Genomic DNA, 22,529 nt, shown 5'->3' with positions numbered 1-22,529 from the left:
TTTTTGATTTTAGCCATTCTGACAGGTGTAAGATGGTATCTCAAAGTTGTTTTAATTTGCATTTCCCTTATTGCTAAGGAGTTTGAGCATGACCTTAAGTGTCTTTTGGCCATTTGAATTTCTTCTGTTGAGAATTCTTTGTTCAGATCAGTGCCCCATTTTTTTATTGGGTTCATTAGCAATTTAAAGTCTAGTTTCTTGAGTTCTTTATATATTTTGGAGATCAGACCTTTGTCTGTTGCAGGGTTGGTGAAGATCTTCTCCCAGTCAGTGGGTTGCCTTTTTGTCTTAGTGACAGTGTCCTTTGCTTTGCAGAAGCTACTCAGTTTCAGGAGGTCCCAGTTATTCAATGTTGTCCTTAATGTCTGTGCTGCTGGGGATAAACGTAGTAACTGATCTCCTGTACTCATATGTTGTAGAGTACTTCCCACTTTTTCTTCTATCAGGTTCAGTGTGTTCAGACTAATATTGAGGTCTTTAATCCATTTGGACTTGAGTTTTGTGCATGGTGATAGATATGGATCTATTTTCATTCTTCTACACATTGACAACCAGTTCTGCCAGCACCATTTGTTGAAGATGCTCTCTTTTTTCCATTGAATACTTTTAGCTCCTTTAACAAAAATTAGGTGTTCATATGTTTGTGGGTTAAAATCAGGGTCTTCTACTCGGTTCCATTGAACGACTTCTCTATTTTTATGCCAATACCAAGCTGTTTTCAATACTGAGGCTCTGTAATAGAGTTTGAGGTCAGGGATGGTAATTCCTCCAGACGATCCTTTATAAGATTGTTTTGGCTATCCTGGGTTTTCTGTTTCTCCATATAAAGTTGATTATTGTCCTCTCAAGATCTGTGAAAAATTTTGATGGGATTTTAATGGGGATTGCATTGAATCTATAAATTGCCCTTGGTAGAATTGCCATTTTTACTATGTTGATCCTCCCAATCCAAGAGCAAGGGAGATCCTTCCATTTTCTGGTATCCTCCTCAATTTCTTTCTTTATAGACTTAAAGTTCTTGTCAAATAGTTCCTTTACTTCCTTGGTTAGAGTTACACCAAGATATTTTATGCTATTTCTGGCTATCATAAAGGGTGATGCTTCTCTGATTTCCATCTCTGCTTCCTTATCCTTTGTGTATAAGAGGGCAACTGATTTTTTGGAATTGATCTTGTATCCTGCAACACTACTAAAGGTGTTTATCAGCTGAAGGAGTTCTTTGCTGGAGTTTTTGGGGTTGCTTATGTACACTATCATATCGTCTGCAAATAATGAAAGTTTAACTTCTTCCTTTCCAATTTGAATCCCTTTGATCCCCTTATGTTGTCTTATTGCTATTGCTAGAATTTCAAGCACTATATTAAAGAGATATGGAGAGAGTGGACAACCTTGTCATGTTCCTGATTTTAGTGGAATAGATTTGAATTTCTCTCCATTTAATTTGATGTTAGCTGATGTCTTGCTATAAATAACTTTTATTATACTTAGGAACAACCCTTGTATTCCTAATCTCTCTAAGACCTTTATCATAAAGGGATGTTGAATTTTGTCAAATGCTTTTTCAGCATCTAATGAAATGATCATATGGTTTTTTTCTTTCAGATTATTTATATGATTGATTATATTGATAGATTTCCATATGTTGAACCAGCCCTACATCTCTGGGATGAAGCCTACTTGATCATAATGGATAATTTTTCTAATGTGTTCTTGGATTCGGTTTGCCAGTATTTTATTGAGTATTTTTGCGTCGATGTTCATGAGTGAGATAGGCCTGTAGTTCTCTTTCTTGGTTGTGTCTTTGTGTGGTTTTGGTATCAGAGTAACTTCAGCTTCATAAAAGGAATTTGGCAATGACTTCTCTGTTTCAATATTGTGAAAGGAGTATAGGTATTAGGTCTTCTTGGAAGTTCTGGTAGAATTCTGCATTGAAGCCGTCTGGACCTGGGCTTTTTTTGGTGGGGAGGTTTTTTATAACAACTTCTAATTGACTAACAGGTCAATTTAGATTGTTCACCTGGTCCTGGTTTAACTTTGGTATATGGTACTTATCTAAAAAATGTCCATTTCTTTTGCAATTTCCAGTAGTGGCATACAGGCTTTTGTAGTTTGCTTTGTTACCGAGTATGTGGTCTATATTCGAGAAGGTTACATGAGCTGCAGAGAAGAAGGTATATTCTTTCTTGTTTGAGTGGAATGTTCTATAGATGTCTGTTAAGTCCATTTGATTCATTACCTCCCTTAATCCTCTTATTTCTCTGTTAGGTTTCTGTCTGATTGAGAAAGGAGTGAGAGAGGAGTGTTGAAATCTCCTACTATTAGTGTGTGTGGTTCGATGACTGCCTTGAGTTTTAGTAACGTTTCTTTTACATAAGTGGGTGCTTTTATATTAGGGGCATATATATTCAGGATTGAGACTTCATGCTGGTGAATTGTTCCTGTTATGAGTAAAAAATGTCCCTCTCCATCTCTTTTGATTTATTTTAGTTTGAAGTCAACTTTCTTAGAAATTAGTATGGCCACACCTGCTTGTTTCTTAGGTCCGTTTGCATGATAAACCTTTTCCCAGCCCTTTATTCTGAGTAGATGTCTGTCTTTGTGGTTGAGGTGTGTTTCTTGTAAGCAGCAGAATGTTGGATCCTGTTTTCGTATCCAATCTCTTAGCCTGTGCCTCTTTATATGTGAGTTGAGTCCATTGATATTAAGTGATATTAATGACCAGTGGTTGTTAACTCCGGTCATTTTTCCTTTCTCTCTTTCTTTCTTTTGGTAGTAGAGTTTGTGTGTTTCCCTTATTCAAGTTGTGCTGGTGAAGGGTCATTAGATGTCTGAGTTATTGTGGGCATTGTTGGACTCCTTGGTTTGTGATTTTCCTTCTATTATTTTCTGTAGGGCTGGATTTGTGGCTACGTATTGTTTAAATTTGTTTTTATCCTGGGAAATTTTGTTTTCTCCATTTATAGTGAATGAAAGCTTGGCTGGGTATAGTAGTCTGGGCTTACATCCATGGTCTCTTAGTTTCTGCAGTGCATCTATCCAGGACCTTCTGGCTTTCATGGTTTCCATAGAGAAATCAGGTGTAAGTCTGATAGGTTTACCTTTATAGGTAACTTGACCTTTTTCCTTTGCAGCTCTTAATATTCTTTCTTTATTCTGTATGTTTTGTATTTTGATTATTATATGACAAGGAGATTTTTTTTTTATCCAGTCGATTCAGTGATCTGTATGCTTCTTGGACCTTCAAAGGAATATCTTTCTTAAGGTTGGGAAAGTTTTCTTCTATAATTTTATTAAATATATTTTCTAGACCATTGAGCTGTACTTCTCCTTCTTCTATCCCTATTATTCTTAGGTTTGGTCTTTTTATAGTGTCCCAGATTTCCTAAATGTTTTGTGATGAGAATTTGTTGGTTATGCTGTTTTCTTTTATCAGAGTGTTTATTTTCTCTATGGTATCTTCAGTGTCTGAGATTCTTCCTTCTATCTCTTGTAATCTGTTGGTGGTACTTGTGTCTGTAGTTCCTGTTCATTTATCCAAATTTTCCATCTCCATCCTTCCCTCGGTTTGTGTTTTCTTTATTACTTCCACTTCATTCTTCAAGTCTTGAACTGTTTCCCTTACCTGTTTGATTACTTTTTCTTGTTTCTCTTGGGTTTCTTGGGTATCTTTGAGAGATTTATTCATTTCCTCTACCTTTTTGTTTGTAATCTCTAATTGATTATGGCAGTTTTTCACCTCCTGTTTAAGGTCCTCTATTATTTTCATATAATTCACTTTTGAGTCGAATTTTTTAATTCTTCTGGATTAGGGTGTACACTTCTCATTTCGGGATTCCTGGATTCTAGTGATGTCAGGTTGCTTTTCAAGTTGTTGGGGAAATTCTTGCATTGGCGACTGCCCATCTTATTCTTCAAATGGATCCAGGAGAGGCCTGGTGTCTTAGACCAGTCTTTGCTGTGACTAACTCTCTGGGTGTCTCTCCTCAGTGTAGGGGCAGGAACTGTTCCCTTGCAGATGAATTCCTTAACACCAAAACAGGGATGCCTGGTATTCCAATGACCCGCGGAAAGAAGGCCGAATGTAAGGTGTAGGGCGGGGTCAAGTAGAACACAGGCGACACTGCAGTACAAGCTGGAGGTGCCTGTGATCCCTTTCGGGGGTTGGGCAGGCACTCACTGCTCTGGTTGGGTAGCCTTAGTGTAGGGGGGTTTGTGCTCTCTACCAGGACAGTCCGCCCCAGGCTAGTACACACTCACCCGTCCAGATGGAACTTCTCAGCACCTACACAGGGACTCCTGGTATCCCCAATGAGCCAGGGACCAAGGGAAGTAGGGGGCAGGCAGAGCAGGTCCAGGAGAGCACAGCAGACACTGCAGTCCCAACAGCAGGGGCCCGCGTTCCCTGGCGGGGACCTTGAGGCCTGCCCTCTAGTCAGGCACTCACTGCTCTGGGTTGGTAGCCTTAGTGACAGGGCAGGAAACTGTTCCACAGCAAAGGACCTTGCAAACAAGGCAGGCTTGGGGGTGGGGGTGGGGGCGTGGGTGTAGGAAAGTAAGCCCTGCAGCAGGAGCTGGGGGAGGGGCGTTTGTGCTCTCTACCAGGACAGTCAGCCCCAGGATAGCACACACTCACCCGTCCAGATGGGACTTCCCAGCACCTACACAGGGACTCCTGGTAGCCCCAGTGAGCCAGGGGCCAAGGGAAATAGGGGGCAGGCAGAGCAGGTCCAGGAGAGCACAGCAGACATGGCAGCCCCAGCAGCAGGGGCCCGCGTTCCCTGGCGGGGACCTTGAGGCCTGCCCTCTAGTCAGGCTCTCACTGCTCAGTGAAAGATCTATTTAACAAGAACTTTAAGTATTTGAAGAAAGAAATCTAAGAGGACACCAGAAAATGGAAAGATCTCCCTTGCTCTTGGATTGGGAGGATCAAGATAGTAAAAATGGAAATTCTACCAAAACCAATCTATAGATTCAATGCAATCCCCATCAAAATCCCATCAAAATTCTTCACAGATCTGTAAAAGACAATAATCAACTTTATATGGAAAAACAAAACACCCAGGATAGCCAAAACAATCTTATACAATAAAGGATTGTCTGGAGGCATTACCATCCCTGACTTCAAACTCTATTACAGAGCTACAGTATTGAAAACAGCTTGGTATGGGCATAAAAACAGAGAAGTGGACCAATGGAATCGAATCAAAGACCTTGACTTTAACCCACAAACCTATGAACACCGGATTTTTGATAAAGGAGCTAAAAGTATACAATGGAAAAAAAGAGAGCATCTTCAACAAATTCTGTTGGCAAAACTGGATGTCAACCTGTAGAAGAATGAAAATAGATCCATATCTATCACCATGCACAAAACTCAAGTCCAAATGGATTAAAGACCTCAAAATCAGTCCAAACACACTGAACCTGATAGAAGAGAAAGTGGGAAGTACTCTAAAACACATGAGCACAGGAGACCACTTCCTACATATAACCCCAACAGCACAGACATTAAGGGCAACATTGAATAAATGGGACCTCCTGAAACTGAGTAGCTTCTGTAAACCAAAGGACAGTGTCACTAAGACAGAAAGGCAACCCACTGACTGGGAGAAGATCTTCACCAACCCTGCAACAGACAAAGGCCTGATCTCCAAAATATATAAAGAACTCAAGAAATTAGACCATAAAAGGCTAATCAAACCAATTCTAAAATGGGGCACCGAACTGAACAGAGAATTCTCAACAGAAGAAGTTCAAATGGCCAAAAGACACTTAAGGTCATGCTCAACTTCCTTAGCAATCAGGGAAATGCAAATCAAGACAACTTTGAGATACCATCTTACACCTGTCAGAATGGCTAAAGTAAAAATCATCAATGATAGCCTTTGCTGTAGAGGTTGTGGAGAAAGGGGTACACTCATCCATTGCTGGTGGGAATGCAAACTTGTGCAACCACTTTGGAAACCAGTGTAGCGGTTTCTCAGGAAATTCGGGATCAACCTACCCCTGACCCAGCAATACCACTCTTGGGAATATACCCAAGACATGCCCTATCATACAACAAAAGTATATGCTCAACTATGTTCATAGCAGCATTGTTTGTAATAGCCAGAACCTGGAAACAACCTAGATGCCTTTAATGGAAGAATGTATGAAGAAAGTATGGAATATATACATATTAGAGTTATACTCAGCAGTAAAAAACAATGACTTCTTGAATTTTGCATGTCAATGGACGGAAATATAAAACACTATCCTGAGTGAGATAAGTCAGACCCAAAAAGAGGAACATGGGATGTACTCACTCATATTTGGGTTCTAGCCATAAATAAAGGACATTGTGCCTATAATTCATGATCCGAGAGAAGCTAAATAAGAAGGTGAACCCAAAGAAAAACATACAGGCATCCTCCTGGATATTAACCTTCATCAGGCGATGAAAGAAGACAGAGACGGAGATCCACATTGGAGTACCGGGGTGAAATCTCAAGGTTGAAATCAGGAACAGAAGGAGAGAGAGCAAGAACAAGGAACTCAGGACCGCAAAGGGTGCACCCACACACTGAGACAATGGGGATGTTCTATCAGGAACTCACCAAGGCCATCTGGCCTGGGTCTGAAAAATCATGGGATAAATCTGGACTCTCTGAACATAGCGGACAATGAGGACTACTGAGAAGTCAAGAACAATGGCAATGGGTTTTTGATCCTAATGCACATACTGGCTTTGTGGGAGCCTAGGCAGTTTGGATGCTCACCTTACTAGACCTGGATGGAGGTGGGTGGTCCTTGGACTTCCCACAGGGCAGGGAACCCGGATTACTCTTAGGGATAATGAGGGAGGGGGACTTGATGGGGGAGGGGGAGGGAAATGGGAGGTGGTGGTGTGGAGAAGGCAGAAATCTTTAATAAATAAATAAATAAAGCTTGCACAACGAAAAGTAAAAAAAAGAAAGAAATAAAGAACTAATGGAGCTAATGAATCAAATGGACTTAACAGACATCTATAGAACATTCCACCCAAATAGGAAAGAATATACCTTCTTCTCTGCAGCTCATGGAACCTTCTCGAAAATTGACCACATACTCGGTAACAAAGCAAACTTACACAGTTATAAAAAAAATATTATTAACCACGTGTGTCTTATCGGATCACCATGGATTAAAGTTAGAATGCAAAAACAATACTACCCACAGAAAGCCTACAAACTCATGGAAACTGAGCAGGCAACTACTGAACCACACCTGGATCAAGGATGAAATTAAGAAAGAAATTAAAGTCTTCCTTGAATTCAATGAAAATAAAGAAACAACATACTAAAACCTATGGGACACGATGAAAGCAGTGCTAAGAGAAAAGTTCAATGCACTAAGTGCACACTTAAAGAAAAGGGAGAAAGCACACTTTGGAGACTTAACAGCCCACCTGAAAGCTCTAGAAAGAAAAGAAGCAGACTCACCTAGGAGGAACTGAAGAATGGAAATAATCAAACTGAGGGCTGAAATCAATAAAATAGAAACACAGAAAACAATTGAAAGAATCAATGAAACAAAAAGCTGGTTCCTGGAGAAAATCAACAAGATTGATAAACCCCTATCCAAACTAATGAAACAGCAGAGAGAGAATTTGCAAATTAATAAGATCAGAAATGAAAAGGGGGACATAACCACAGACACAGAGGAAATTCAGAGAATCATTAGATCTTACTACAAAAGCCTGTATGCCACAAAATTGGAAAATGTAAAAGAAATGGACACTTTTTTAGATAAATAACATATACCAATGTTAAACCAGAACCAGTCGAACAATCTAAATAGACCTGTAAGTCGCAATGACTTCTCGAATTTTGCATGCAAATGGATGGAAATAGAAAACACTATCCTGATTGAGGTTACCCAGACCCAAAAAGATGAACTTGGGATGCACTCACTCTTAATTAGTTTCTAGTCATAAATAAAGGACATTGAGTCTATAATTTGTGTTCCTAAAGAAGCTAAATAAGAAGGTGAACCCAAAGAAAAACATATAGTTATCCTCCTGGATATGGAAAGTAGACAAGATTGCCGGGCAAAAAATTGGGATCTTGGGGGTGGGGTGGGATAGGGGTAAGGGGAGATGGGGAGAGAAAAGTGAGAAGGGGATGATTGGGGGCACTTGGGGAAATCTGATGGTTGGGATAAAGGAAGGGTGGATATGGGAGCAGGGATGTATATATCCTAATTAAGGGAGCCATCTTAGGAAATAGTGTAGGAGGTCCTTCTGTCTGTGTGTTGCTTTTCTAGGTTAATAAAGAAACTGCCTTGGGCCAGGTGGTGGTGGCGCACACCTTTAATCCCAGCACTCGGGAGGCAGAGACAGGCGGACCTCTGTGAGTTCGAGGCCAGCCTGGTCTACAAGAGCTAGTTCCAGGACAGGCTCCAAAGCTACAGAGAAACCCTGTCTCGAAAACTAAAAAATAAATAGATAGATGGATGGATGGATGGATGGATGAAAGGAAAGAAAGAAAGAAAAAAAGAAAGAAAGAAAGAAAGAAAGAAGGAAAGAAAGAAAGAAGGAAAGAAAGAAAAGAAAGAAAGAAAAGAAAAGAAAAAAGAATCTGCCTTGACCTGATAGAGCAGAACTTAGGTAGGTTAAGAAGATAGAACTGAATTCTGGGAGGAAGAAAGCAGAGTAGAGGTACCGACCATGGATCTGCCTGAGAGAGATACTGGGAATTTTACCTGGTCTCATTATAGATGGTTGTGAGCCACCATGTGGTAGCAGAGAATTGAACTTAGGACCTTTGGAAGAGCTGCCAGTTCTCTTATCCACTGAGCTATCTTGGTAATAAGAAGAAAATTTTAAAATAATGCATACAAGTTAGTGAATATATTTTGGTAATTTGAAATTTTTAAACGGACAGCAGCGAGGTAGTACACTGCCTTAGGTTTAAGCCCAGAAAGGTAGCAGCAACTCTGTAACTGCTATCTTGGGATTAATGGAGGCACAGACTTCCAGCCCAATACCAGCATGGGTTTGTGAAGTGCTGCTTCCACTTAAACTGACTCAACAAGTTGTTCACCATTCACCTATTCTTCTCCCCTATTCATTAAGTAAAGTCTTCATCTCTGACTCTGAAACCTAATATCGTAACCCCTCTCAACAAAGTCATTTCTTAGTTCAATCCTCTACAGCTCCCGACTTCCCTACTTCCTTTGCGGTTGATGACATCCGGGTCCCTGCGTCCTGTTTATATTACTTGCCAGGCGGGTTGAGCCGTTAGTTGGAAGTTCGGGTTGCTTCAGGCGTGTGTGATCTGTTGAGACAAAAATTAGAATATTAGCAAAAGGTAATGAATTAATTCATCATTTTATATCTTAGTAAAGATAATATAACGTTATTATCTGCTGTCATGGGGAAATATAATTCAGACCTATTTTTCTGTCATGGTTGGTAGAAATGTTTTAAAATTGAACATACATCCGAATATTACTTATGTATTCTTTCAAACGGAGCAAAAGTCTGTTCATGGGAGAGTAAATTTGCTTGAGCAGGAGGGAATAGGGATTTAAATATGTACTTGTATGAAATGGGTGACTGATAGTTTTTTAATTAGTTGCTTCTATTAGCGGTTGTTTAGATTTGGGGTGGGGCTTGGGGGTTGTGAGGTGTTTGGCCGAAGGCGCCAAGCATTTAGGCACCATTTTGTTTCAGGTGCCGCTTTGGGTTCACAGCAAAGTCAGTTTAACTTTTCCAGCTCAGAGCACCTGAACCACAGGCAACACGTATTAATGCTATAGTATCATTGCCTCGGTGTAGGCTCCTGATAAAACAACACTTAGGTTAGGCATCAGGAAGAGCTTGAGTCGGGGACAAGCTCGTGCTATGATGATACGTTACAGTTCAGGAATACGTAGCCTGCGTCCTAACACGTCACCTGCGTAGGGTTGGACTCCCGCCTCCTGGAAGGAGAGGCCTGAGCGACTCACCACTTTGATAGGTTAGACTTAATGAAGACGTCACTTGCGCTTGCGCAGAGTCCTCTCGTTAGGCACTTCCTTTAAGGACAGGCTCGTGCTATCACCTCGTGAGGCGAGGTTTTCTAACTCTCCATGGACCGGGTAGAACAGGTTTGTGAGGTGCTGCTGATTTATAAGGGTGGGCGATGGAGCCTGGGGAGAGCCGACTTCTGAGAATTGGAGTAATTGGGATAGGGAAATTTTCTAAGATACTGCCCACTTGGTTGAGTAGGCTACAAAGATTCTGGTCTCTGTGCGGGGAATACTCCTCCTATATAAGGCCGGCTGAGTATGGCCAGTTTGTGAAATACTGTAGCCTGTAAAGAAAAGGATGCTAAAATGCCGCTGGATATGTGGTGGTGGCGCAAACCTTTAATCCCAGCACTCGGGAGGCAGAGGCAGGCGGATCTCTGTGAGTTCAAGGCCAGCCTGTTAAACAAGAGCTAGTTCCAGGACAGGCTAGAAAGCTACAGAGAAACCCTGTGGGAAGGGGAGATGCCACTTTCTCCTACAGATGGGTTTGTGGCAGGAACCTAGCTTAGGATGGCTAACAACGTTCTGCTGCTTGGGTGGGGCACGCTGACCGTACACCACAGTTCCTTAAGGACCCTAATATGTGGCTGCTAGGGTAGAGCAGACTAGTAAGACGCTGCAGCCTGGGAGAGGCAAATTTGTTGGACTCTAAAAATTATAGGTTCCTGCTACAGTGCACTCTGCAAAGACCAGTCTTGCAGGATAAGGTGCCTGAGTGAAGTCTCGAGTGGGACCTTGCTCTTTGAGAAGCACATGCATGTGGGACGCTGCACTGAAAACCTCAGGTGCCTGTTGCCGCATGAAACCATAGCATGGGACTGATCATGGAACAGGACACCTCTGCCTGTGTAGGACAGATTGTTGAGTAAACCGGCTGAGAAAAGCAAACTAGCAAATCCTGCGCTCTAGGTAGAACAACTGCTATCTGAGAAGGGTAGGGTCCTAGGTCACCTCTGACTGGGTAATACAGGTTAGTGGGATGCTACTGTTTGTAAAAGGTAGATGCTGGGTCACCCCCACCTGAGTAGGACAGGCTGTTGGAACACAAAGCTTGGGAAAGGCAGACTAATGGGATGCTGCAGCATGGGTAAAACACGTTAGTGGCACATCTCTTCATGGGAAGGGCAGGCTTGAAGAAAGCTAGAGGAAATGGCCAATAGAATGGATACATGAAAAGTTATTACTATAAGCAAACATGTCCTAAATAATGAGAGAGAAGATACCATTAAGATGTAAGGTTATGTATTTTCCTTGTTTTATTTGCTTAGTACTTTTTATATGAGTCTTTTGTTTATATGTGTGCCTCTGAACCATGTGCTTGTTCATGAAGGCCAGAATTAGAGTTTGAACTGCCATGTTCTAGGAATCAAATCTGCATCCTCTGAAATGAGTAATTTCTCCAGCTTCATTGTATTTTTGTTTTAAGCATGTTATAATGATATTTTATCCTTTTATCTACTTATAGAAAAATGGCAGAAGCTGATCAGCCTGGGAAAATTTTCATAGGAGGCCTCAACATTGAGACCAAACAAAAAACTCTTCAAATAGTATTTGGAAGATTGGGACCCATGGCACAAGGTACCTCTTAAAACAATACTATTAAGTCTCTTCAGAGTGTATATAAAGTATTTTTTTGTGAATTATAGAAACTATGATATTTTCATTATTGTAAATGCATGATTGTTTTTATAATTTTCTCTTCATTATAAAACTGATTGCATTAGATAAAATTATACCCAAGATTGTGTCTGTGTGTGTATGTATGTATGTGTATGCATGTGTGTATGTACGTGTGTACATGCATGCACATGTGTGTATGCTGTGGATATATGACAAAATAACAGACTGGCACTAAATTTATTGTCTGTTGATACTGAGAATGCCAGTAACAATGTGAACATAAGATTTTAGGGTCTTGTTTAAAGTTTGTCCTAATGATTGGTGCTGTGTTGTGCCTCGCTTTTCAAAATATAAGTGTTTTAAAAATTGATAATTTTAGAAAATTGTAGAAATTTTAGGTTTATAAAGTTTATAAATTAGAAATGTTTGTTTGTTCCAGTTATTTTGATGAAAGATCGGGAAACTAAGAAGTCTAGAGGCTTTGCTTTCATTACTTTTCAACATCCTCTAGATGCAAAGAATGCTATCAGAGAAATGAATGGAGTGGTAAGAATATAATTAGAATATACTTTGTTAAACAGTTAATACTATTAATTGATGGTATTTTCAGTTTGCTAAAATACGAACAAAAACTGACTGACATTTTTAGCTTTGTTTTTATAAACCAATAACAAAATTATGATTTTAGAAGGTTTAAACTGTCATATACATTAAATCTGCATCAGGATCATATTCTGCTATAGTGTAAATTGAGTATATATACGCTTTAAGAGATACTCACAAGATACAGGCAATAGCCTAGTATTGGAATGTTGGAAAAAGGTTTGGGCAGGTTATGGAAGAAATTCTGTGGGAAAATGTTCTTTTTTTTTTCTTTTTTTTTTTTTATTCTTTTTTACTTAAAATTTCCAACTGCTCCCCGTTTCCCATTTCCCTTCCCCAACTCCCACATATTGCCCCCTCCCCCCTCTCCCCTCCCCCTATCCCCACTCCACTTCTCCTCCCCCTAGTCCACTCCCCCTCCCTCTCGATACTGAAGAGCAGTCCAAATTCCCTGCTCTACATGAAGACCAAGGTCCTCCCACTTCTATCTAGGTCCAGGAAGGTGAGCATCCAAAATGTTCTTGAGAAAGTCGTTTGCGTAAAATTCACCTTTGAATAGATTACAAATCTTACAGATGTCAGTTAAGTCAAATTGATTTTGATTATCAGAATAGATAACTATAAAGTTATTTCATCAACCATTGTTTATTTTTACATAGTTGGAATTCTGTTTTGTCTTAACAACCACCTTATGTAAGAATAATTTTGAAAATGGTCACCTCATTAATTTATATATTTTAGAAAATTGGTTCAGCAGACACTCTTGTTTTTCTGCATCTAAGAATCTAGATTGCATTTCCCATAGCAGTTTTCAGAGTCATGAAAAAAAATTAAAATTACTTTTAAGTTTATTCTTTACTATTTTTTCTAATATTTTCCAGCAACTTTTAAAATATGTTTTTTTTGAGGGATTTAATGTAATTTTGTCATTTCTCTCTTCCTTCCCTCCTTTCAAATCCTTCAGTGTGTGTTCTTCCTTGTTCTCTTTCAAATTCATGGTCTCTTATTTCATTGTTGCATATATACAATACATACGTGTGTGTACAACCTGCTTTGTCTGTTTTACTTAGATATTTTTAGGACTGATCATTTGTTATAACAGGGTTCTTCCACTTCCACCAACCTTTATGGTTCATTTATTTTAACTCTTGATAATGCCATTTTGTATTTTAAGCTCTGTTTTTCAGATGGTAAAAAAACTGGCATTCTGTTTTTGTCTCATATGTTTTCCTTTCTGGAAAAAATGAACATGTATGTATTTGCTTTAAGAATCCAAATATTCTAAAAAAATCATGTTCGATTCACTGAGAGTTAAAACATGTAAGTTAATAAATTTGTCATTGTTAATAATATTCTTGATCTTTTTAAGTCTTTAGATGGAAAAAAAATTAAAGTAGAGCAAGCCAGCAGACCATCACTTGAAAGTGGTAGTCGGTGGAGACCACCACCCATTTCAAGAGGCAGAGGCTATTCAAGGATTTTGAAATGTGGAAGAAGACAAAGTAGCAGAGCAAGAAGTCACCCTTCACGTGAAGAACATTTGGGTAATTTTACATAGTGGTAGCAGTAAGACTGAAAATTGGTAAGATAATATAGCCACAATATTTCTATTTTTATTTACATTATTATGAGCAAAACTGTTAATTTTATCTAGAAAAATTATTTCCTTTTTGTTTGATTTTTGGTTTCCTCAAGACAGTTTCTCTGTGTAGGGCTTGTTGTCCTGAAAGTTGTTCAATAGGCGGTGATGGCCTTGAACTCAGAGATCTGATGTTTTTCTGTTGGCTTACTGGCTATACATCAATCTACTGTTATTTTAATTGTTGTCTGCTGCCCTAAGCCCCTCAGTCAGCACCCAGCTGGCAACTCAGACCATGACTTGGAGAGACTTCTGGTGTCTATGGCATGACTCTGCAACAGCTGTAACATATAGGTTTAAATTAAGTCTTTATCCTTCTATAATATTAAAGATTCAGAAGTTAAAGACTGGGATGAAAATCTGCTAGTTCAAAGAGACTGAATAGCAACTAGCTGACCTTGCACTTTGACCAGAGTCACTTCAAGATACACCTCATCCCAGAACCAAGTCCTTAATAAGCTTTCCTTCCTATGCATTGTGTCTGCCTGAATTCCTGACTTCTCTGGGCATTTCTGCTGAGCTAGTTACTAGTTCCACCTCTGTGACTCAAGGTATGACTTTAAGTGGTAGTGTCAGGAGTGTCAGAGTGCAATCAAAATATCCCACAACAGAGATCTACCTGTCTCTGCCTCCTGACTGCTGGCATACACTACCACCACCAAGCTGAAAAATTATTTCAAAGTATTGCAAGATTAATTTAAACAACTGAAATCTTAGTTTAAATGTTAACTTTGTACACCATTATACAGAAGAATTCAAAGTTCTTAAGCTGTTTATATTAGCCCTTATACATTCAACAGGTTTTCTGCACAATTTATTTCTTATCATGTTTGTCATTTTCTGCTGCAGAGCCCAGAATTAAATGTGAATTGTACCTCTAACTTTTAGGGTTAAAAGTTAAAACAGCAGTCAATAGGAAAATAAAATTAATTTCAAGAACTCAGAAATATATTTTCAAATGTTAGGATTGGCCCTACAACATTTGTTATTGTGCATTTATCTGAAAAACTTTTCATTTGTTCTTTTTTGTTTGTTTGTTTTATTTTTCCTTGTTCTTTTAATGACAGTTTGTTTATAAACCTGATGACAAAATTTATCCTCGTTTAAGTATTTAAACCTTGAGTTGGTCAAAGGAGTTGATGACTCTGTAACACCATTTTCTAGTTATATAAATGTTAATCTTTGCTATATGAATGAGAATATGATGATACATCACAATGGTTTTAGGTAGTAATGATGAACATACTTTAAAAACAAATTCAAATTTTATTAAAATGTATATTAATTGTTTATTAACCAATCCTCAACAACCAAGTAAGTCTGTTTTGATAATACGTTATTTGTTGGCAGGTGATATTTTCTAAGATGGATTACTCTTAAGAGTTAAATCTAACATTTTTAGTCTCGTGTGTGAAAATAGAAATTTATTTACGACTCGGAATTAGAATGTACACTTAAATGTTTAAACAAATGATTTTAAGAATTTAATGTATGTTTCATAAGTAGTGTTACTTTCTTAACAGTATGATGTATTATTTCCTTTATCCTTATTTTTTGGTATTTGGTAAGTATATTTTGCTTTTACATTTGAATTACTGTATTTCATAGATGTGCCTTATAGAATATTACTGGAAATAAGAATACATGAAAATTAATTTATTCTTCCTAGTAATGAAACAAATTATATGTAATACATATTTTCGGTTTATTTAATTGATAAATTTTTGTTTATCCTTCCCTCTAGTTCTCTATCATTTCTTTAACAGAGTGTAGAGCTTTAAGTTATACAATAAATGTTAAAGTTGCCTTTGCCCATTATTTGGAATGATAGTTTCAAAAGGAAATAGTAAATTTTACCAATTTAGGAAAAATGCTAGTTTCTAAGACCATAGCATTAATTAATAAGTTTGTGATGACAATTAGACCTTACTCTGTGAAGTATTGATGTCCCTTATCTAAGAAGATTTTACTTTAAATGCAGATGATTGTGGATATACTCCTGATTTCAACATGAGTTCTCGGAGACACTTTGCAGTTAAAAGAAGTTTATCTTCGAAAAATGAAGGTCCTTCTCTTAAAAGATCTACTCTTTCTGCTCTGACAAGAAGGAGTACTGGACTGAGAGGACAGGGTAAATTCTTGCCTAACAGACACACACACATAAAAGAAAGCAGGAAATGTCTAGGTTTCTAGATGTATCCAAAAATTTTAAACATGATGATAATGAGTTTTTTATATATTTTTATTATTACTTTATAAGTATTACCAATCAAAATTCTCACTTCCTCCCCTCCTCCCTCTTCCCTCCCGCTCCTTCACACACACCCTCCTTCTACTCTGTCCATTTCTAAGAGAGGGCAAGGCACCCTGCCCTGTGGGAAGTCCAAGGCCCACCCACCTACATCCATTTTTGATTAGAGAATTTTAGGTGGTAGAGAAACAACATAATGAAGCACACAATAAGCAATATGAGTAAAGATCATTAAAATATAAATGACATAGTTGGAGTAATGAAAATAAATGAGCAGTTTGTTAACTATAAGTTAAACAGGCAGATTGATATTTGACTACATTGAAAACTATGTTTGAAACATGTGGTACCATTTACTGATATGACAACTGTGTCAGAAAATAACACACCAAGTGATTATTTCTTCATACAAGGCAGGTGTAGAGATGGAGTGTGCTTGTATTAGAATATTTTAAAAAGTATTTTGGAAAGAAAAATCCATTGTTAATTATGTTACTTTGAAATATTTACAACTTGAAATATTTGCAAAATAGTATTTGTAATTATATGTCCAGAACCACATGGTCGAGAGATTTCTAGAAATGTGCCAAGAAAAGAGACACTGTCTTCCAGAAGAGATGACTACCTGTTACCAAGGGATTATGGACACTCTTCTAAAGACAGGTAAAGAAAAATAGCAAAATGGTTAAATTTTCATTGTTTTAATTAATTAATGTATTTAGTGCCAAATAAAAACAATGTATTTAGTGTCAAAGTCTAAGGAGATGTCAAGATGTCACAAAATCTCAGGAAAAAAGAGATTTTTCTGGCCACCGTACACTAGCACATTTCTCACAAATGATAATTACATAAATAGATACTTACAAAAAATATTTTCAAGAAACTTGAAAGATGGTTCATTGAGCCACGTAATTCCTTCATAAGATGAAGACCTGAGTTCAGATACTCAGAACCCATGAAAAAGTCAGGCATAAGACCTATAACCTCACCTGTGTTGTTTGGGATAACCTCATGTGCCTTTAGCCTGTATGACAAAGTTCCAGAACAGTATGAGACACTGTCTTGAACAGACTTTGGAACATATCTAAGAACAAACATTTGAGGATGTCCTTTCACAGTCATACTCGTGCTCTGCATATGTGTAATTAAAAACTCTATCATCTGTTCTCAATACAAAAAATTATTACCTTTCAATTGCACAGTCATATTCTAGATATATACTATTAATAAGGCTCAAATAATATGCTGTATTCTGATTTGAGCTGTTTATTTTAGATAGTATATTAATATATTTAATTTTTTAAATTATTGTATTTCTATTATGACTTATATTTTACTACATGTATATAATTTTTAAGCTGTCTGGTTTTGTTTGTGATGTAACAATGGTAGGGACATTCATGTTACAGTTATTAGAGTTGTTTTCAGTTTTTTTTAAGTGTATTGGAATGAAATTGCTTGCTAATATAGTAATATGTTACCTTATAAAACTGTCATTTTGCCGGGCAGTGGTGGCGCACGCCTTTAATCCCAGCACTCGGGAGGCAGAGGCAGGCGGATCTCTGTGAGTTCGAGACTGGCCTGGTCTACAAGAGCTAGTTCCAGAACAGGAACCAAAAGCTACGGAGAAACCCTGTCTCGAAAAATCAAAAAAACAAAACAAAACAAAAAACCTGTCATTTTATATCTTACCAGTCTTGTGTTAAGGTATTAGGGTTTAACAATCTTTCTCTTCCCAAGTATTGTGTTTGTCTGCATTTTAAAATTTTTTAATAATTCTGATAGTTGTGCTTAATTAGCATATTTTATTTGAATTTTTATAATAATATTTAGTAATTTTTATGAACGCAGTTCATGTTTGGGGCCATTGGCTTGTATTATTTAGAGAAGTACCCATTAATATCTTTGCCAGTTCCCCTGAATTCACTGGACCACTAACCAAACCTAAAAAATTGAATGATTATTTTTAATTTAAGTTATCCAAGGAGAGTTTATCCAAGTTCTCGAGACATCAAGGAATATGCATCAACATCTAGAGGATACAGATACCGTGATTATGACTTTTACAGCTCTCAGGATGAACACGCATCTAAAGTCTTCAGGTATTACAATTTTTTATGGAATATGTTTCTGAAATTGTTTATTCATGCATTAATTAAAATGTTCTTTTACAATTTAGTGAACATGCTGGCTATAGTGGAGGACAGGATAGAGATTATTCTGAATGTTCTAGTGGAAGCTCATACAGAGATACCTATGAAAGTTATGGTAAGAGTCCTATTTTTACTTGATAAATAATTGCTGTTTAATTGAATTTTACATAGAAATGTAGCGTGGATTATTGATTAATTAGGGGATGTTTACAATATTTGTAATTTTGCATTCTTAACTTATTCCTATTATGAGTAAATAGGCATTCTTACATTTATCTAGTCTGTGAAAAAGCATTTTAAAATAATGTCAATGCTTATTTCAGTGAGTTAAGAGACAATATGAGAATTTGAAATCCCAGCCCATTTTCAGAAAATAAAAGCACATATTGCTAAGTATTTGGAACTTTAAATTCATTATATACTATTAAAAAATTGTTGATTTCTTAATGGTTGTTTGTGGATTTTAGGAAGCTTCTGTGTGGCACCATCCGCAAGAGGGACTTACAGGGGAAACAACCGCTATGATGACTATCGTGGCTCACGAGATGGATATAGTGGAAGCCAAGAAAATCACTCAAGCAGCAGAAGTGATACATACTCAAGGGGTTATGAACATAGCAGTAGGCAAGGAACTCATCCACCTTTTGATAGGGAATATCCTGAGCGTGGGAGCAGACAAGAACGAGAGCATTCACCTATGGATAGGCTGTATATGCCATCTCGTGAGTCATACAGTAGTAGTTCAAGGTTTAGGAGCTCTATTGGAGGTCGTGGAGAAAGCAGATATGAAAGTAGAGGCAGATACTAAAAGTCTTTAGTTGTGTGCCTAACTTCATTTCCAAAAGGAAAAATAAAATGTTATCCCTATGTTATCTGAACTCTAAAATATGTTTATTTAGGAGAAGAGACATATTTTAAGTTTTACTGTGTTGCTTGAATACTGAAAAACATTAGTTTGGGGGGAAAGTGAAATAAGTTAACTTTCCAACCATGAATTCTTTTCTGAAACTAAAGATGAGAAAGATATAACTGTTCAGAGTAACTCTTTGTTAAATAAAATTTCTTAATTGTTAATTGTAGAAATAGAATTTACTCTAGTAGAGATTAAGTTTTTGCATTGTTAAAAAAAGTCTGTCAATAAAAGTTGCAATGAGATGCCATTGTCTGGTTTTATTGTGGTTTAAAAAAAACATAGAAACATCTTTATTTAGAGAGTGAGTTCGTATTAAAGTTTATGGATTCTGAGACATAAGTTTAGTGTTATATGTCAATATATAGAAGAATTTTGCATCATTTGTAATAAGCAACTTCACTTTAAATCTATGCAAATACTGTGGATAATATATGAGGCTACAAAAGCACTTGGAAGGAACATGCACAAGTATAATTGTTCATGCTGCAGATTTGTCCAAAGTGTTGACTCCCATTATAGCCATAGTATTGGTAAGAAAAATCTGGGAGAAATTACAATCTTAGAAGTAAAACCTGAAAAGAATACAGAAAAAAATGCTAGACTAAAATGTAAAAGGAGAAAGTAGAGAAGAATAAATAAACTAAGGCTACCTTAGCAATGTCAGTCAAATTTTGGATAGATAGTAGATTGGATGACTCTCAAAAACCCACCACTAGGGATTTTTATATGTGAAAGATGGAAAACTAAAAACATTGTGCCTCCAAAGGGACTGTAATTCTTGCACTTTTGGTTCTGTGAACTTAGAAATACACAACAGGTTCTAGTACCCACTGGCCAGTCCTGCTAGCTACCAGTAGAAGCAGCATCTAGGAGTAGAGTGAGGCACAACTGCAAGTAAGTCTCTAAGACACAGCAGAGCTGGTAAGACCCACACTAAAAAGCTGATATTGTGGAATAATTATTTTAGATGCTTGTGAAGATGGGTTACTCTCATTGGTTTATTAAAGAGCTAACTGGCCAGAATCTACAGGAAGAGTTTAAGTGGGAAAACTAGACTCAGAATGTTGGGAAAAGGGTATGGTTGACAGCCAGACAAGGAGCAGGAGATTTAGAAAATGAAGTAACAAGTCATAAGCCATGTAGCAACACATAAATTAATAGAAATGGGTTAAGTTGTAAGGGATAGTAACTAGCTTAAGCTATTTTTAATTAAGTCTGGTTAATTAATATTTTAATTAAGTCTGGTTATTTAGGATCTAATTGGCAGAAAATAAACTTTGGCAAACAATGAAAGAAGTTAGGGTATCCTTGTCTTGTCATTCCTCTTCACATTTTCCTAAGATTAGCCTTCACCAGTGTTCCTGGAAGCTCAGAAAAATCAAGGACCTGTCCTTTGCACTGAGACTCCACTGCTATGTAGCTCTGTGGATCAAGGACTAGGTTAAGTGAAACTGAATGCCTGGATTTGCAGCCAGGGCTGTAAGTATTATTGTTAATTCACTATACTACAATAGGATTCTTTGATTTCCTTGATCATTCGAAGAGTAATTTTACATTATTTGATGAAAAGATACATGCATGCTTTTAAATAAAAAGGGAAAACTGCCAGTCAAGGGTTTTACTAACAAATCACATAGGATGAGAAATTGGGGAAATGGTAACATTCTCTTATAAATTTGTTCAGTTTTTTTTACATGTTCTGTTCATGCATATTTGTCGGTGTCAATAAAAAGCTAATGAAAGGTGAAAAAATAAGATTCCTTTATGCGATTCCTTGGAATTTTTATAAGACCTATGGGATTTCTGTCTCCTATAGGTAGATTTTTGTTGAGAATACAAATGTGTAGCTAACCATCTTTTTTAGAAGAACTTGTCTAGTGCTTTCAAATCCTGAAAACCTAAATCAACAATTGAAAGAAATGCCACCCTTAACATGTATGTGAGGGACATTTAGGTCTGACAGGAGACTCCAAAGTGCTAATAGAACCATACTGACTTTAGTGTATATATTAGGTACTGTTGGAAAAGTTGCTGCTGAGGAGACAAGGGAACCACTTGGATCTTAGACATCTTTTGGTCTTCACTGTGCTATCAACTAATTTTATGCAGATTATAAAAATAATTACTCAACTTGGGAAAAATACTTAGTATCTAATTCTTGCTATGCATCAGAGAAGTTACATCAACAAAGTGTGATTAGCAAGTGAATTGCCAAAGCCTGCTTTTCCCAGCACCATCATCTTAGGTCGTCTGGATTCAACAGATAGACATTTTGTTTAAACATATCAATTATTTTGATTTCAAATATTTCAGAAGTTTGGCTCTAATTGTAGACAAACTTTGCCTTGTATTACTATACACTTCTACCTTTGTGTGGATTTGCTTCTATTCAGATACCTCAAGCAGTATGTGAAATAAGCTTCCAGTTGCCTATAATCTTCAACTCTCTGTGCTCTGAGTATAAATCTTTCCCCAGTGCTTTAGGAAATGTATTTTATTTGTCTGCCTTTTGATGTAGGAGTGTCATCTATCTATCTGTTGCTTTCATTGGTTAATTAATAAAGAAACTGGTTGGCCTTTGATAGGCCAGCCCTTAGGTGGGTGAAGTAGACAGAACAGAATGCTGGGAAGAAGGGAAGTGAGTCAGTTGCCATAGCTATCCTCTCAGAGATGGATGCAGGTTAAGAATATTCCCAGTAAGACAGCACCTCGTGGTGCTACACTCATTAGAAATGGATTAATCGAGATGTGAGAGTTAGCCAGTAAGAGGCTACAGATAACGGGCCAGGCAGTGTTTAGAAGAATACAGTTTCCGTGTAATTATTCTGGGGCTAAACTAGTCGTGTGAGAATGGGAGGGGGGGACGACACGACACAGCCCTCTGCTTGTCACTAGAGAGTGGCTGCCCAACGTGGTAACAAACTCCATGTAAAACCTGAGAGAGCTTAATTTTAAACAGAGAAAAAAAAGAGTTTAACACAGTCTTTTGCTGTTTCTTACGGCGTGCTGTAGAGAGATTTCCTGATTCAGCAACAGTGGCAGAAAAAAAGCTGCGTCATTTTAAAACGCGGCTTCCTGGGGCTGTGCCGCCAGTGCAAACTCTGGCTTTTTAAAGCATTTCAATGGCTTTTATGGAACTGAATGTTTCTGTTCCCACTTGGGATCGGGAGGAAAGTAGCTGAGACCATGCCAATGGCTCAGGGCTCCCCGCCTGCACCTGGGCAGATGGCCGAATCAGGCTTAGGCAGGTGGAAGAGCATGGCGGATTCCTGCCACCATACAGAGAGGTGTTTCCAGACTATGCAGTGCTCTGTGTGT

The 22,529-nt window shown here is 37.7% G+C and overlaps 1 protein-coding gene across 1 annotated transcript; it reads left to right on the top strand.

Annotated features, from left to right (window-relative positions):
- Positions 1 to 11,501: 11,501 nt before the first annotated feature.
- On the top strand, positions 11,502 to 19,087 carry LOC130868852 (RNA-binding motif protein, Y chromosome, family 1 member B-like). Its single transcript, XM_057760867.1, is given in 10 exon segments — positions 11,502 to 11,610; positions 12,092 to 12,198; positions 13,625 to 13,799; positions 15,876 to 16,025; positions 16,700 to 16,808; position 17,562; positions 18,162 to 18,247; positions 18,325 to 18,413; positions 18,766 to 19,038; positions 19,041 to 19,087. Coding segments are annotated over 10 exon segments (1,146 nt in total).
- The last annotated feature ends 3,442 nt before the right edge of the window (positions 19,088 to 22,529 follow it).

Source organism: Chionomys nivalis, chromosome Y, assembly GCF_950005125.1.
Source record: "Chionomys nivalis chromosome Y, mChiNiv1.1, whole genome shotgun sequence".
NCBI classification, from domain to species: Eukaryota; Metazoa; Chordata; class Mammalia; order Rodentia; family Cricetidae; genus Chionomys; species Chionomys nivalis.
The sequence above is the reverse complement of the archived record's forward strand: the minus strand, read 5'-3'. Positions and strand labels throughout refer to the sequence as shown.